The sequence below is a fragment of the Lissotriton vulgaris genome, chromosome 9 (assembly GCF_964263255.1).
Source record: "Lissotriton vulgaris chromosome 9, aLisVul1.2, whole genome shotgun sequence".
Classification (NCBI taxonomy): Eukaryota; Metazoa; Chordata; class Amphibia; order Caudata; family Salamandridae; genus Lissotriton; species Lissotriton vulgaris.
In genome coordinates this window covers 1,242,336,988-1,242,352,980 of record NC_141697.1, presented here as the reverse complement: position 1 = coordinate 1,242,352,980, position 15,993 = coordinate 1,242,336,988, and the positions used below count along the sequence as shown (strand labels likewise).

The 15,993-nt window shown below is 45.2% G+C and overlaps 1 protein-coding gene across 2 annotated transcripts in view; it reads left to right on the top strand.

Annotated features, from left to right (window-relative positions):
* Positions 1 to 12,145, top strand: part of LOC147693173 (peptidoglycan recognition protein 1-like) — a 40,615-nt gene extending 28,470 nt beyond the window's left edge. For both annotated transcript variants that reach the window (XM_086939419.1, XM_086939420.1), the window contains exons 4-5: positions 3,876 to 3,994; positions 10,120 to 12,145. In XM_086939419.1, coding sequence (XP_086795545.1) covers positions 3,876 to 3,994; positions 10,120 to 10,304 — 304 coding nt within the window. In that variant the 3' untranslated portion in view covers positions 10,305 to 12,145. The remainder of the gene's footprint in view (positions 1 to 3,875; positions 3,995 to 10,119) is intronic.
* The last annotated feature ends 3,848 nt before the right edge of the window (positions 12,146 to 15,993 follow it).

The following is a 15,993-nucleotide window of genomic DNA, read 5'->3' as shown; positions in this document are numbered from 1 at the left end:
ACCAAATGTACAAACACCCAAACTAGAACAAGGAGGGCCCATAATACACCATGATGAGGCCTGCAATAGTGGCCAATCACACTCTGTCCCAGGGAGAAGAAGGAGGTTGCTGCACATGGTAGCAGGTGCCAGCATGTTGAGATCAGAATTACAGCCTTGTAGGCTTCATCGGATAACAAAAACTGAGTAAGCAGCACAATGACAGCTTCTGCCTGTTCAACCATACTTCGGCTATTCAAGAGCGCAGTACGAGCCCTACTGACAGCTTCTACCTGATGGACTAGAGGGAGCTTCGGCTATTCAAGAGCGCAGTACGAGCCCTACTGACAGCTTCTACCTGATGGACTAGAAGGAGCTTCGGCTATTCAAGAGCGCAGTACGAGCCCTACTGACAGCTTCTACCTGATGGACTAGAGGGAGCTTCGGCTATTCAAGAGCGCAGTACGAGCCCTACTGACAGCCTCTGTCTGAGGGGCTAGAGGGAGCTTCAGCTACTCAAGAGCGCAGTACGAACCCTACTGAAAGCTTCTACCTGATGGACTAGAGGGAGCTTCGGCTATTCAAGAGCGCAGTACGAACCCTACTGACAGCTTCTACCTGATGGACTAGAGGGAGCTTTGGATAGCCAAGAGCGCAGTACGAACCCTACTGAAAGCTTCTACCTGATGGACTAGAGGGAGTTTCGGATAGCCAAGAGCGCAGTACGAACCCTACTGACAGCTTCTGTCTGAGGGGCTAGAGGGAGCTTTGGATAGCCAAGAGCGCAGTACGAACCCTACTGACAGCTTCTGTCTGAGGGGCTAGAGGGAGCTTTGGATAGCCAAGAGCGCAGTACGAACCCTACTGACAGCTTCTGCCCGGTAGACTAGAGGGAGCTTCGGCTATTCAAGAGCGCAGTACGAACCCTACTGACAGCTTCTACCTGATGGACTAGAGGGAGCTTCGGCTATTCAAGAGCGCAGTAAGAACCCTACTGACAGCTTCTACCTGATGGACTAGAGGGAGCTTTGGATAGCCAAGAGCGCAGTACGAACCCTACTGAAAGCTTCTATGTGATGGACTAGAGGGAGTTTCGGATAGCCAAGAGCGCAGTACGAACCCTACTGACAGCTTCTGCCTGGTAGACTAGAGGGAGCTTCGGCTATTCAAGAGCGCAGTACGAACCCTACTGACAGCCTCTGTCTGAGGGGCTAGAGGGAGCTTTGGATAGCCAAGAGCGCAGTACGAGCCCTACTGACAGCCTCTGCCTGGTGGACGAGAGGGAGCTTTGGATAGCCAAGAGCGCAGTACGAGCCCTACTGACAGCCTCTACCTGATGGACTAGAGGGAAAGCTTTGTCTCGTGAAGAAATAATGCCAGAGGCCTGTTAGACCAGGCACTGAAGTTTTGCGATTAAGTTAACATTCAAAGTTGTATCCCTTGGAAAGAATCTGGGACAGTATTGATTAAAACGATGAGAATAATTAAATATTTGCTCAGAATGGTTTATATGGCAGAAACCTAGATGTAATAAGCATATTAACTTAACTTGAAAAACATAATATTTTTCCTAAAACAAATATTTAATAGATTTTTTGTAAAGAAGATGAAGTGATTGGACATCATACCTAGTGTGTGTGATACATGTGAACTGGACTGCAGGTTCACAGCACCCTCCAAGAGCAGCGGCTGGCTGTTAAAACTCACTGTGCCCTGGGAGGCGGAGTTACAAGGAAACCCTTCAGGGAGCTGCAGCTGCAGTAACATCTGGAGTCTGTGGTTCCAGGGAGAGCTGCAGTAATTGTCAAAGGGATTGACCAACATCTATTGCGTTCCACAGCCCCTGGTGAACTGATGTGAAACAGACTGGACTTTAACACAGCCGCTGCCCCGTCTCCACACAACTAACCTCAACTGGAAATGCAAGATGGGCTCTCATTTCTTTCCCTACTGAGGGTGCACAGCAGCTCATGCGCAGCGGATCGTGCACTGTGGCTCATGCACCGTGCCTCATGAGCAGCGGCTAGTGCACAGTGGCTCATGTACAGCAGCTCATGCACTGCAGCTCATGCGCAGCGACTCATTCACTGCAGATCATGCGCAGCGGCTCATCCACTCAGTCATGTGCAGCGGCTCATTCACTGCAGCTCATGCGCAGAGGCTCATGCACTGCAGCTCATGCGCAGCGACTCCTGCACTGCAGCTCATGCTCAGCGGCTTATGCACTGAGTCATGCGCAGCGGCTCATGCACTGCAGCTCATGCGCAGCAGCTCATGCACAGCGGCTCGTGCACAGTGGCTCATGTACAGCAGCTCATGCACTGCAGCTCATGTGCAGCGGCTTATGCACTGCCGCTCATTCGCAGCGGCTCATGCACTGCAGCTCAAGCGCAACGGCTCATGCACTGCAGCTCATGCTCAGCGGCTCATGCACTGAGTCATGCGCAGTGGGTAATGCACTGCAGCTCATGCGCAATGGCTCATGCACTGCAGCTCATGCGCAAGAGCTCATGCACTGCAGCTGATGCGCAGCAGCTCATGCACTGCAGCTCATGCTCAGCGGCTCATGCACTGTGTCATGAGCAGCGGCTCATGCACTGCAGCTCATGAGCAGCAGCTCATTCACTGCGACTCGTGCACAGAGGCTCATGTAGAGCAGCTCATGCACTGCAGCTCATGTGCAGCGGCTCATGCACTGCAGCTCATGCGCAGCGGCTCATTCACTGCAGCTCATGCGCAGCGGCTCATGCACTGCAGATCAAGCGCAGCGGCTCATGCACTGCAGCTCATGCTCAGCGGCTTATGCACTGAGTCATGTGCAGCGGCTCATGCACTGCAGCTCAAGCGCAGCGGCTCATGCACTGCAGCTCATGCTCAGCGGCTTATGCACTGAGTCATGTGCAGCGGCTCATGCACTGCAGCTCATGCGCAGCGACTTGTGCACAGTGGCTCATCTACAGCGGCTCATGCACTGCAGCTCATGCGTAGCGGCTCATGCACTGCAGCTCATGCGCAGCGGCTCATGCCATGCAGCTCATGCGCAGCAGCTCATGCACTGCAGCTCATGCGCAGCAGCTCATGCACTGCGACTCATGCACAGTGGCTCATGTACAGCGGCTCATGCACTGCAGCTCATGCGCAGCGGCTCATGCACTGCAGCTCATAAGCAGCAGCTCATGCACTGCAGCTCATGCGCAGTAGCTTATGCACTGCAGCTCATGCACGGCGGCACATGCACAGTGCCTCATGTACAGGAGCTCATGCACTGCAGCTCATGCACTGCAGCTCATGTGCAGCAGCTCATACGCAGCGGCTCATGCACTGCAGCTCATGCGCAGCAGCTCATGCACTGCAGCTCAAGTGCAGCAGCTCATGCACTGCAACTCATGCACTGCGACTTGTGCACAGAGGCTCATGAACAGCGGCTCATGCACTGCAGCTCATGCACTGCGACTTGTGCACAGAGGCTCATGTACAGCGGCTCATGCACAGAGGCTCTTGCGCATCAGCTAATGCACTGCGGCTTCTGCACCACTCCCACATTCTTTTTGGGAATACTTCTCCCTCCAATCATCTCTGAGATCTGAGCCCCCGGCACCTTTTCCACCAGGAAGCCGCAGAGTGTCGGGCTTCTAGTGAAGCTGTGGGCTTCACGAGAGACTCTGTGGCAAGGGGGTGTCTCATAGCAACAGTTTGATGCCTGTTGGTAGCAGTGTCTTCCCCTCTGCTGTGGCTACTAATCTTCCACCCTTAATAGAAGGTGTTGCTTAAACTATTTATTTTATATAACTGTTCTGTCCTCACCCTCCCTCACACTGTACTGCATAAGCATCACTAGCCAGGAGTAATTTTTTTTTCTGTCCTCGCGGTTTTTAATCTTTCTTCTCAACTTACAGCTTCCTGGTTGGCGAAGACGGCAACGTGTACGAAGGCCGCGGCTGGAACAAAGTTGGGGCTCATGCCCCCTCCATGAACTCAAGGTCCATCGGCATCAGCGTCCTGGGGAACTTCATGAGTAAGTGGCGCCTTCGCACTCACTAGTCCAGGGGTTCAGTTAAGGGGGAGTTACAGCAAACTACCCGTAGAAGCAGACATCGTCTGTGCACAGTATGTATCGACCCAGCGCACCCTGAAATACACCAGGGCGCTGCACCCACCAGGCAGAACAGGTAATGTAATGCAAGGGGCATTTATAAAGTGCTCGGTTACTCTGGGGAGAGTCCTAGCGCGATGCATCCGAGGTGTGAGGCTAACTGAGGGACCTCGCTGTTAGTTATTACTATTGGGGTGCACCTCCACTGCAGAAGGTCTGACTCCTGCACCAGAGGCAGCCGAAGGAGCCATGGGCCCATGTACCAAGGGGTTTTGCATTCGCAAACAGGGTGGTTCTCCGTTGATTGCTGCCTGGCTTCTGTCTCCTGATACAGAGCGAGGCGGGACAGTCAGCCTGGGGCAGACATACCAGACTTAAATACATCGATTTGTTTAGAGTTACGATCGTATCTTCAAATAAATTGATCGATTTCATATTCGTACAGGAATGTGAAGGAATTTCAGGGGGCGCAGCCCCCAAGCCCCAATGAAGAATCCGCCCCATCTGATAAGCCTAACTGCTCGTCCGCACTACCACAAACGAGAGCGTTAGTATGATCTGCTCCTGCCCCTGTGTACCACTTGGGGATCCGCTGCAGTCTCGACACAGTGCACTGTGTTCAAGTGCACTATATAGGAGACAGCTTCCGAAAGCCGTATACGTACAAGACACTACAAAGCCCTACACCATGCAGGATTTCAAACTCAAGTGCAGACTTTAGGGAAACAGGTTCTCTGACAAAATATCAAGACCACAAATATCGTGGAACATAAATACTGTCTAGACAACAACAAACACAAAAATATTGTTATTCTACACTTATAATGTGAATGATAAAAATATTGAAAATTAAATATCGTTATACACTCATTTTGATGACAAAAATATCATTTTCTAACATATATATATATATATATATATATATATATATATATATATACTTAAAATTAACGAACACTAAATATATATTAAATAATAATCATATATATCTAAATGTGTATCTTCATTTAAACATATAATAAATATAATTTAAAACTATTATTTAAAAAGTCATTTTTATTTATATTAATAATTTGCTAAATTCTTGTAAACTTTAAAAATACAACATTATAATATAAGTAAATATCTGTTTATATATATATAAATATATATATATATATATATATATATATATATATATATATATATACACACATACACACAAATAAGCTGGAAATATTTTTAAAAACAAACAAATTTAACTGCACCTACAAAAGTAAACCATATAAAAAAGTACAGTTTAATAAAAATAAGTTATATATTACAAACATTACTAATTAAAAATGATATCATTTTAAATACACACAAACATCATAATAATATGAATGTAAACAATATAAACAAAACTATAAAATTGTGGGAATAATACATACACTATTCCCACTCCAATCTCTATAACAGTACGGAAAGCATTGGACTCAGTTGAGGTAAAAATTACTACTCCCATTGCAGTCAGTGAAACAGAAAGGAAAGCATTGGACTCAGGAGGGGTACTATTTACTATTCCAACTCCAGTCTGTGCAACAGTAGAGAAAGTGATGGATAGCGGAGGGGTGAAAATTACTATTCCCACTCCAGAGAGTGCAACAGTAGGAAAAGTGTTGGATAGCGTAGGGGTAAAAATTACTATTCCCACTCCAGTGAGTGCAACAGTAGAGAAAGCATTGGATTGCGGATAGGTAAAATTTACTATTCCCACTCCAGTCTGTGCAACAATAGAAAGGTAGTAGTTAACTTCAATCAAATTAAATATTTTAACAACTACATTATATAACAAGAAATAGATATATTAAAATATAAATATTTAAAAAACATGTTATTAATGTGTATTACAAGGTTCATTAAATATTTTATGTTACATAATTAAAATGTCACACTATGGGCCTCATTAGGCCACCCTATCGGAAAACGGGACCGCCCGTCTTAAGGACGGGGGTCCCGGGGGTGCCATTAGGATGTGCCCGCCACAGTGGCGGGCACATCCTGTATTCTCAGCATTGTGGCGGGCGGTGCTCTCTGCATCGCCCGCCACAATGCTGACAATACTTCACAGCATTTTCATTTGCAAAGCGCCAGGCACCGTGCGGTGCCTGCCGCTTTGGAAATGAAAATGAAGGGGGATACCACAGGTACCCCCCCCCCCCCCGTGTGCACCCCTCCACTCACCTTCACTCTGGGAACCCGCAGGGGGCCCCCAGAGTGAAGACCGCCTGCCTTTTCGTGGCGGCATTGCTGCCACGGAAAGGCATTGCACTCTTGCCATCGTAATATGGCTGGCGGTGTCTAATGGACACCGCCACCATATTAGACATTTTCCGCCCCGGCCGCAAGGCGACCGGGGCGGAAAAGTGGCAGGCGGTGTTTTCTTCCGCCGTGGTCCCCCCGCCATACTAATATGGCGGGGGGATACAGGGAAGCATGGCGGGCGGATTGCCCTGCCAGGCTGGCGGTGGCTACCGCCAGCCTGGCGGGGGCAATCCGCCCGCCATCCTAATGGACCCCTATATTCTCATAATAATAACAATAAACAAATATAATTTTATTCAATATTAAAAACAATAACACAATTAACACATAATATAAAAATAACACACTTAACCCCTTAAGTGCTGCGTCGGGGCGTTGGCCAATGGCAGCACTACCTCCCCAGTGCTGCGCACGTCCATTGAACGTTCATTCAGCACTAGTTCGAATGGACAGCGCAGCACTGGGGAGGGAATTGCGCCGCAGCTAAGGTGTTAAAAAAAATAGCTATTTTTCTATTTACTATAACTTAAATAACTTCCTACCCTATACCTCTGCAAAATAAACAACACACACGTAAAATATATCTTAAAAATTATAATAATTACTAATTTAGATGAATTATCAATTAAACAATTAATAATAATTAACCAATAAAATTATTATAATTAAATAACTTCCCGCCCTTTGTCCCTACAAACACTACACACACCCTAATATATCATTAAAAATTATAGTATTTACATAATTTACTAATCTAATTATCAGTTAAACAATTAATTACAATGAAGTAATAATACGTTAATTATATTTAAGTAACTTTCCACCCTTACAAACTTGACAACCCGCACCTGATATATAACTTACAAAATATCTTAAGTATACAATTTACATATTTAATTATCAATTAAATATTTTGCAATTTAATTACTTTATTCAGATAAAAACATATCCATCAAAGAGCAGTTCACACATAGTACATAAAATAGATAAATTTTCATTGATCATAAAATCATTATATAAAACCAATGCAATAAAGATGCTATTTATACATTGCACATCGTGTTGCGTGCACGAGCAGCCGTTTTCAAGAAAGCACCCACGCGAAATACTAATTCATCATCTTCCAAGTTCAAGATAATCCTATATGCAGCCCCAAAATCAACAAGTGTGTGTTTTTTAAAAAAAGGTATTAAAAACAACAATGTACTGTAGATAAAACTTGCAGAAGGATATAAAATGTAGTGTGGTTTGCCCAGTCCGGCCGTCACACGGGCATGGCAAAGAATCAAGATTACCATGAAAACCACGAGGGAAACATAATAAAAATGTCACTGTGTCAGGCCTTAAATGGATGAGGAGATCATGCTCACAATGTCCCATAGATTTGGTGAGATAGCGGACCAACTGATAATGAGTATTCTTGAAGGACATAAAAGTGGTTACAGTTGGTTTCCTGGATTCCCTATAAAATCTGTCCTTTCTGTAATGCGTATATAGTGTAGATCGGAGATCTTTTTTGCTTAGAATGTCTACCTCATGTGGGCTATCAAAGATATGTTCATAATCAATCCTGCTTAAGCTAGATCTCACCGCAGCTAGCCATGGGATGTCCATTGCCTTTTCACACTTAAGGCAATCTCTTATAATTTCTCTTGTGAGGGACGCCGCTGGATTTTTCCAAACGTCTAGCCAAAATAGAGCAGGGCGGAACTTTATATAATTTTCAATATAGTGAATATTTAAATCACTGTGACAAACATATTGGAACATAGAGATAAAAGCTCCCGCGAGTTTCTGACAAACCTATTCTCCTCGTACTGAATGTTACAGGTGTTTGAGAAGCTACATACCTCAGCGTCATAGGTTGCCGCGGGCATACACTGAGATTTAAAAAAATTCAAAATGACTAAGATAACCCCGACCTCCTGGGTTGGGGGTGACTAAAAACCAAATTGTTTGCTCAGGACACCAAATACCTGTAGTATACTGTGTGAACAGACCATGAACCATTAGCAGCAAAGACCAGCCCCAAGCAGGGAAAAGTGCTAGTGCATTGTAAAATGTGGTTACCCACAGAGATGATATGTAAAGGGGCGCTTCCTTGGCCTTGGAATTTTTCAAATTAGTGCATAGGTCTAAAGAAGCCATGAAATCACCAAAAGGCGCAGTGCGTTAGGTGTATGACCCATTAATACTGCGTCGTCAGCGTAAAGCATGGCTGGGGATGTATGATTGTTAACTCTAGGTGCGTCTTTAGTAAGCACTGTTAGGGATCTGTGTAGGTTGTTAATATACAAAATAAAGAGTCACAGGGCCAAAACAGATCCCTGCCTGACCCCTCTGCTGACTCTGATGTCCTAGAGACCTCCCCACCTGTATTGATCCTGACCCGAGCTTTCAGATCCCTATGCAGGATGCTAAAAAATGTACTACAACATCATCCAACCCATATTCGAATAAAATGGACCAGTTGGGACCGATTAACATAATATAAACAATCAAAATATATAATAAAATACATAAAAATAATTAAAAACTGACATTATTAATAGCAATATTTTTGTCAACTATATTAACGACATAGATTTTTTAACAACTTAGGGCCCGATTCACAGAACTAATTTGATTTCACTGAATGCACTTACTACTTTTGGTAAACTTATTACTTTTGGTAAACTTACTCCTTTTGGTTAAACTTACTACTTTTGGTATTCACGGAAGGCATTTAGTAGTAGTAAACTAAGTTTACTACTACTAAATGCCTTCTGTGAATATCAAAACTAGTAAGTTTAGGATTTTGTCTCAGATTAGTTTTGTGAATCCGGCCCTTAAGGCCTAATTATGAGACTCCATTGCGGACTGGAACCGACCGGCCATAGGTCGTCGGTTCCGACCGCCGGATTTGGATGCGACGCCTTGAGGCAGCGCCTGAGGTCGGCGGAAAAGGCCCGCAGCACAATCTACCATCGGGAAATGGATAGTTAGGGCGGTGCCACAGTTGCCCCGTAGGCCCCATAGCAGAGGGCCAGGGGGTTAGGGGGCCTTAATAGGGGCCCCCAAAGACCCTTTCCAACAGTCTCCATGTTGGAAAAGGCAACATGAAAAGGCTGCAGATAAGTGGCATCATAATCCTGACGGCAGAGCCAAGCCTGGCTTTGCTGTCATTAGGGGATTGTGGTGGCTTCCGACGCTCGAGAGGGCTCCTTGAGCCCATCGGAAGCGCATCGGAATCCTCCCACAGGTTTTACTCTAACCACCGTCACCCTTTTATGGTGGTCAGACTGAAACCTACAATGGCGGGCAGGAAGCTGTCGATAGCTCGTCGGAGGCTTACTGCCCGACATCATAATCAGGCCCTTTGATTTTTTAGCATTGATATTACTTACCTTAAAATCGATATTCTTGACAGCGATATTTTTGCACAATTTATATTTGCGCATCACAATATTTCACACTCAATATTTTTGCCTCTCAATATGTTTTTTTCCAATATTTGATCTGAATACCAGGGAAATGGAGGCTTTCAGACCAGTAGTGATGCTTGTGCTTTTTACGTAGCACGTGGTACGACAGATTCGAGCCAGTTCTTAGTAGTTATTATTACCTGTCTTTAAGGGTATTTATTTCACTGGTCTCAGAATCATGAAAGGTTGAGCTGGGTCTGTAGGGTGTAACCCCTTGGGCCTCTGGCTGCACACAGGTGGCTGCAGTGGGCTCTTACCTGGCTGATATATCTTACATGGTTATCTGTTTTATTTCAGGCAGAAACCCGAGCCAGGCCGCCCTGAAGGCTGTGCAGGAACTCATCAAGTGTGGGGTCTCCAAGGGCTTCATCCGCAAAAACTACATCCTGAAGGGCCATCGTAATGTGTTTGCCACCAGCTGCCCTGGGAACAGCTTCTACAACCTCATCCAGAAGTGGCCGCGGTTCAATGCCAAGGCCTGAGCTCACCTCAGGAGGTGGCACGAGGGCAGAGCACGAGAAGACATATATGGATAGAGGACATGACGCAAGGACACATACATGAGCAGAGGACACGACACGAGAAGACATACAAGGATAGAGGACCCAACACAAGAAGACATACATAAGCAGAGGACACAACACGAGGAGACATACATGAGCAGAGGACACAACACGAGAAGACATACATGGAGAGAGTATGAAGGTAGGGCCTGACACCACATACAAGGACACAGCTCCAGAACACATACATGGGCAGAGGACGAGGACACGACACAAGACCATATACATGGGCAGAGGACACGACACAAAAAGACATACATGAGCAGAGGACACAACACAAGAAGACATACATGAGCAGAGGACACAACATGAGAAGACATACATGGAGAGAGTATGAAGATAGGGCCTGACATCACATACAAGGACACAGCTCCAGAACACATACATGGGCAGAGGACGAGGACACAACACAAGACCATATACATGGGCAGAGGACACGACACAAGAAGACATACATGGAGAGAGTATGATGATAGGGCCTGACAGCACATACAAGGACACAGCTCGAGAACACATACATGGGCAGAGGACGACGACATGACACAAGACCATATACATGGGCAGAGGACACGACACAAGAAGACATACATGGAGAGAGTATGAGGATAGTGCATGAGAAAACATACAAGGACACCGCTCGAGACCACATATATAAACAGTGTACAAGCTCATCACACGGATAAAGTATGAGGACAACACATGAGAATACATGCAACTGCCTATGTGATGTATCACTGTGATTCAGCCGTCAGTCCCTCTTTCTCTTGCTGTCTATGTCCCTTTGCCTGTCTGGTTTGTGTTACTCTGAGCTCTGCAGTCATCTCTCTGTCTGTCTCCCTGTCTCTCTCTCTGTCTGTCTCTCTCTCTCTCTGTCTCCCTGTCTCTCTCTCTGTCTCTGTCTCTGTCTCTCTCTCTCTCCCTCTCTCTCCCTTGAGCGCCATGAAACCGTTGGTGAACGCGCGCGGTACAAATACTTTTAACGTAACGTAACGTAACGTTAACGTAACGTAACGTCAGTCTCCCTCTCTGTCTCTCTCTCTCTCTCTCTCTCACTCTCTCTCCCTCAATCTCTGTCTCCCTCTCTCTCTCTCCTCTCTCTCTCCCTCAGTCTCCCTCTCTGTCTCTCTCTGTCTCTCTCTCTCTCTCTCTCTCTCTCTGTCTCTCTCTCCCTCTCTGACTCTCTCTCTCTGTCTGTCTCTCTCTCTCTCTGTCTCTCTCTCTCTCTCTGTCTCTCTCTCTCGCTCTGTCTCTCTCTCCCCCTCTCTCTCTCTCCCCCTCAGTCTCCCTCTCTGTCTCTCTCTCTCTCTCTCTCTCTCTCCCTCTCACTCTCTCTCCCTCATTCTGTCTCTCTCTCTCTCTCCCTCAATCTCTCTCTCTGTCTCTCTATCTGTCTCCCTCTCTTTTTCTCTGTCTCTCCCTCAATCTCTCTCTCTCTCTCTTTTTCTCTCCCTCAGTCTCTCTCTCTCTGTCTTTCTCTTTCTCTCTCATTCCTCGTTTGTCCATTGCATGTTTAGTGTAAGTTCTACACAATCCTCCCTTTTACCCCGTGCTAGAGTCGCAAAGGATGTGGAAGCAAAAACCTAATGAGCCTGTTTAGTTGTGTACCATGTCCAGTTATGCGGGGTCTCAGATATCAAACCTCTGTCGCAAAATTGTTTAATATGAACTCTTCAAGACTCTGATAACTTCACCCTTTAACCTCCTGCCTCCAGTTGTGTTACTGATTTCAAAATATATTCTGGACAATAAATGTGTCTTAAAGTTTCTTGATTGCTTTGTTTTAATGTTTTAAAAACACTTCTGTGATAGCAGAAAAATGGAGAATTCATTACTAACACCACCGAACAAACATCAAAGACCGCGGACAGCTGTGGCCTGAGTCACCTCTTAAATTACCACGTGGCCCTTCTTTGTGCTGTGTTTATATATATATAAATATATATGCAAAAAGGAAGGAGAGAACTCTGGGTAGTTCCCAAGTTTAGGTGGAAGGCAGCTCCTGTATAGAGTACTCTCAACACCAGCGACACTCTAGACCTGCTCACCTCCAATGTCTGTTTTTCTATCGAAGTCTTTAAGCGTAGGATTAGCACAGCGCCATCCACGCTGAGATAGAAATGGACAAAGTCTTTTGCCATTTCTACAGCAAAGTCTGTAAGCATAGGACTAGCACAGTGCAGTCCTTGCCGAGCTGTAAAATGACAAAAGCCATTTATCACTCCAGGCACATTATTACAGCTTTGAATTGGTAAAATTCCAACCAAACCAACCTGAAATGAGTAAAAACAACCCCTGACACAGTGTTTCACTCTAATTAGAGCTCTTCAGAGAGGTATAGCTTTGTCCAGACACAAGGGAGCATCCAGTATAAGTCAAAACAATACCCTTGCAGGCATAGAGTGACGCATAAATTATGCAAAAAAGAAGGACAGAACTCTGGGTAGTTCCTAAGTTTAGGTGGAAGGCAGCTCCTGTATAGAGCACCGTCAACACCAGCCACACTCTAAATTTGCTCACCTCAAATGCCTGCTTTTCTGTTATATTAGTATTTATATGTATATATATATAAACAGATATTTACTTATAATATTATGTTGTATTTTTAAAGTTTACAAGAAATTAGCAAATTATTAATATAAATAAAAATGACTTTTTAAGTAATGGTTTTAAATTATATTTATTATATGTTTAAATGAAGATACACATTTAGATATATATGATTATTATTTAATATATATTTAGTGTTTGTTAATTTTAAGTATATATATATATATATGTTAAAAAATTATATTTTTGTCATCAAAATTAGTGTATAACAATATTTAATTTTCAATATTTTTATCATTCACATTATAAGTGTAGAATAACAATATTTTTGTGTTTGTTGTTGTCTAGACAGTATTTATGTTCCACGATATTTGTGGTCTTGATATTTTGTCAGAGAACCTGTTTCCCTAAAGTCTGCACTTGAGTTTGAAATCCTGCATGGTGTAGGGCTTTGTAGTGTCTTGTACGTATACGGCTTTCGGAAGCTGTCTCCTATATAGTGCACTTGAACACAGTGCACTGTGTCGAGACTGCAGCGGATCCCCAAGTGGTACACAGGGGCAGGAGCAGATCATACTAACGCTCTCGTTTGTGGTAGTGCGGACGAGCAGTTAGGCTTATCAGATGGGGCGGATTCTTCATTGGGGCTTGGGGGCTGCGCCCCCTGATATTCCTTCACATTCCTGTACGAATATGAAATCGATCAATTTATTTGAAGATACGATCGTAACTCTAAACAAATCGATGTATTTAAGTCTGGTATGTCTGTCCCAGGCTGCCTGTTCTGCCTCGCTCTGTATCAGGAGACAGAAGCCAGGCAGCAATCAACGGAGAACCAGCCTGTTTGCGAATGCAAAACCCCTTGGTACATGGGCCCATGGCTCCTTCGGCTGCCTCTGGTGCAGGAGTCAGACCTTCTGCAGTGGAGGTGCACCCCAATAGTAATAACTAACAGCGAGGTCCCTCAGTTAGCCTCACACCTCGGATGCATCGCGCCAGGACTCTCCCCAGAGTAACCGAGCACTTTATAAATGCCCCTTGCATTACATTACCTGTTCTGCCTGGTGGGTGCAGCGCCCTGGTGTATTTCAGGGTGCGCTGGGTCAATACATACCGTGCACAGACGCTGTCTGCTTCTATGGGTAGTTTGAAGTGGGGGCTTGAGAACCGTTTTTCCCTCAGCACAGTGCCATGGATTTTTTTAACCTTAGCTTGTTTAACATCAGCCACTTACTTCAGGCAAACCAGGAAAAACGGGCTGAGAGAGACATTCAGGCAATCCCGAACAAACTGCATGATGGGAGATGCAGTCCATACCTTAAGAAACTACCTGCGTGTTCTCTTTAAACAAGGCACAGGTGTGCCCTACGCTACTTTAGGGGGAGGGGCAACTACCACTTGCAAATCCACAGCATCAGAAGGTATCTGAAGAAGGCTACGCCGAAACGCGTCATGCCAGCAGAAATAAATGTTTCCACAAAGACCCTCGTGTCCCCTTGTCTGCTTCCAACCGAAGAGGAGATTGTCAATTTTGAATATATATATATATATATATATATATATATATATATATATATATATATATATATATATATATACCCAACCCTACCCAAAAAAATAAAACTCAAGTTCATCACCCCCCGGCACCCTGGTTTAACGACTCTCTCCGCCTACAAAAATCCAACTGTAAAAAATTGGAACGCATATGGCGCTCCAATTATAACCCTGATCACAAAGTAAAATACAAGTCCGCCCTTAAAGCCTATCATGCGGCCTGTGATACCGCCAGAGCTAACTTTGCAAACAGCACTATACTTACAGCTCAAAATAGACCCAAGGCTCTGTTTAAAATAGTTAAGGATCTCTCAGGTGCATCCTCTGTACCCAAGGATCCCTGTCTAGACACTGCTCAGTGTAATGCCTTAGCCAACTTCTTTCTTGAAAAAATTGATAAGATCTATGCCACTTTTAATTCTACTCCTGATGCTTCCACTCACTCTGTTCAAGATCTACGCAATTCTCCCCCTGTTACTATCCCCTGCTCTTTGTTCACCACCTCCCCACTTCATGCTTGGGATCCTATTTCCCCCGTGCTTCTAAACAAGTATCTCCAAGACATCAAATCTGGTTCCCCCCTTGACCCTTTGCCCCCTCAAGTTCTGAGTTCTCTGGACCCAGCCCTACTCCATATTATTTTGGATGTCTTGAACGCTTCGCTAACAGAAGCGATTGTCCCAAATGAATGGAAGCACGCAATGGTGGTCCCATTACTAAAAAAGGCCAACGCAGACCCCAACAACCCTTCCAATTTTCGCCCTATTTCTCTGCTTTCATGTTTTTCCAAGATTCTGGAGAAACACGTTAATTCCTTGCTTAATTCCTTTGTTGAATCTTCCAATTTTCTCCATGGTTCTCAATCCGGGTTCAGGGCTGGCTTCTCCACGGAAACCACTCTCCTTGGCGTGTCAGAGACCATCAGACGCCAAGTGGACAATGGTGAGACTGTGGCACTCATCTTGCTTGACTTGAGTGCCGCATTCGACACCGTCTCCCATTCCATCCTACTGTCCACCTTGGAGGCTGTTGGTGTCGGTGGTTCCGCCCTCGCCTGGATTGCTAATTTCCTTTCCGATCGCACATTCCAAGTTTTTTCTTCCACATCTGTTTCATCCATTCTCCCCTCCACTCACGGTGTTCCCCAAGGGTCTATCCTTAGTCCCCTTTTCTTTAACCTGTATGTGAGGCCTCTTGCTTTTTTGGCGGAACAGGCTGGCCTCACAATTTATTCCTACGCTGATGACACTCAAGTCATCTATTCACTTTCCACCAATAAAAACCTCCCCTCCTCCTCTCTTCAATCCGGGCTGAAACAAATATCGGATTGGATGCTGAAGCACAAATTAAAATTAAACGGGGACAAAACAGAACTGCTCCTGTTTGGCCCAGACACTTCGCTCTGGGGCCCACACCATTGGCCACCGGAGATGGGTCCTCTACCCATTCCATCAGTGTCTGCTCGCATTCTTGGGGTTCTCTTCGACAACCAATTAACCTTCAAGCA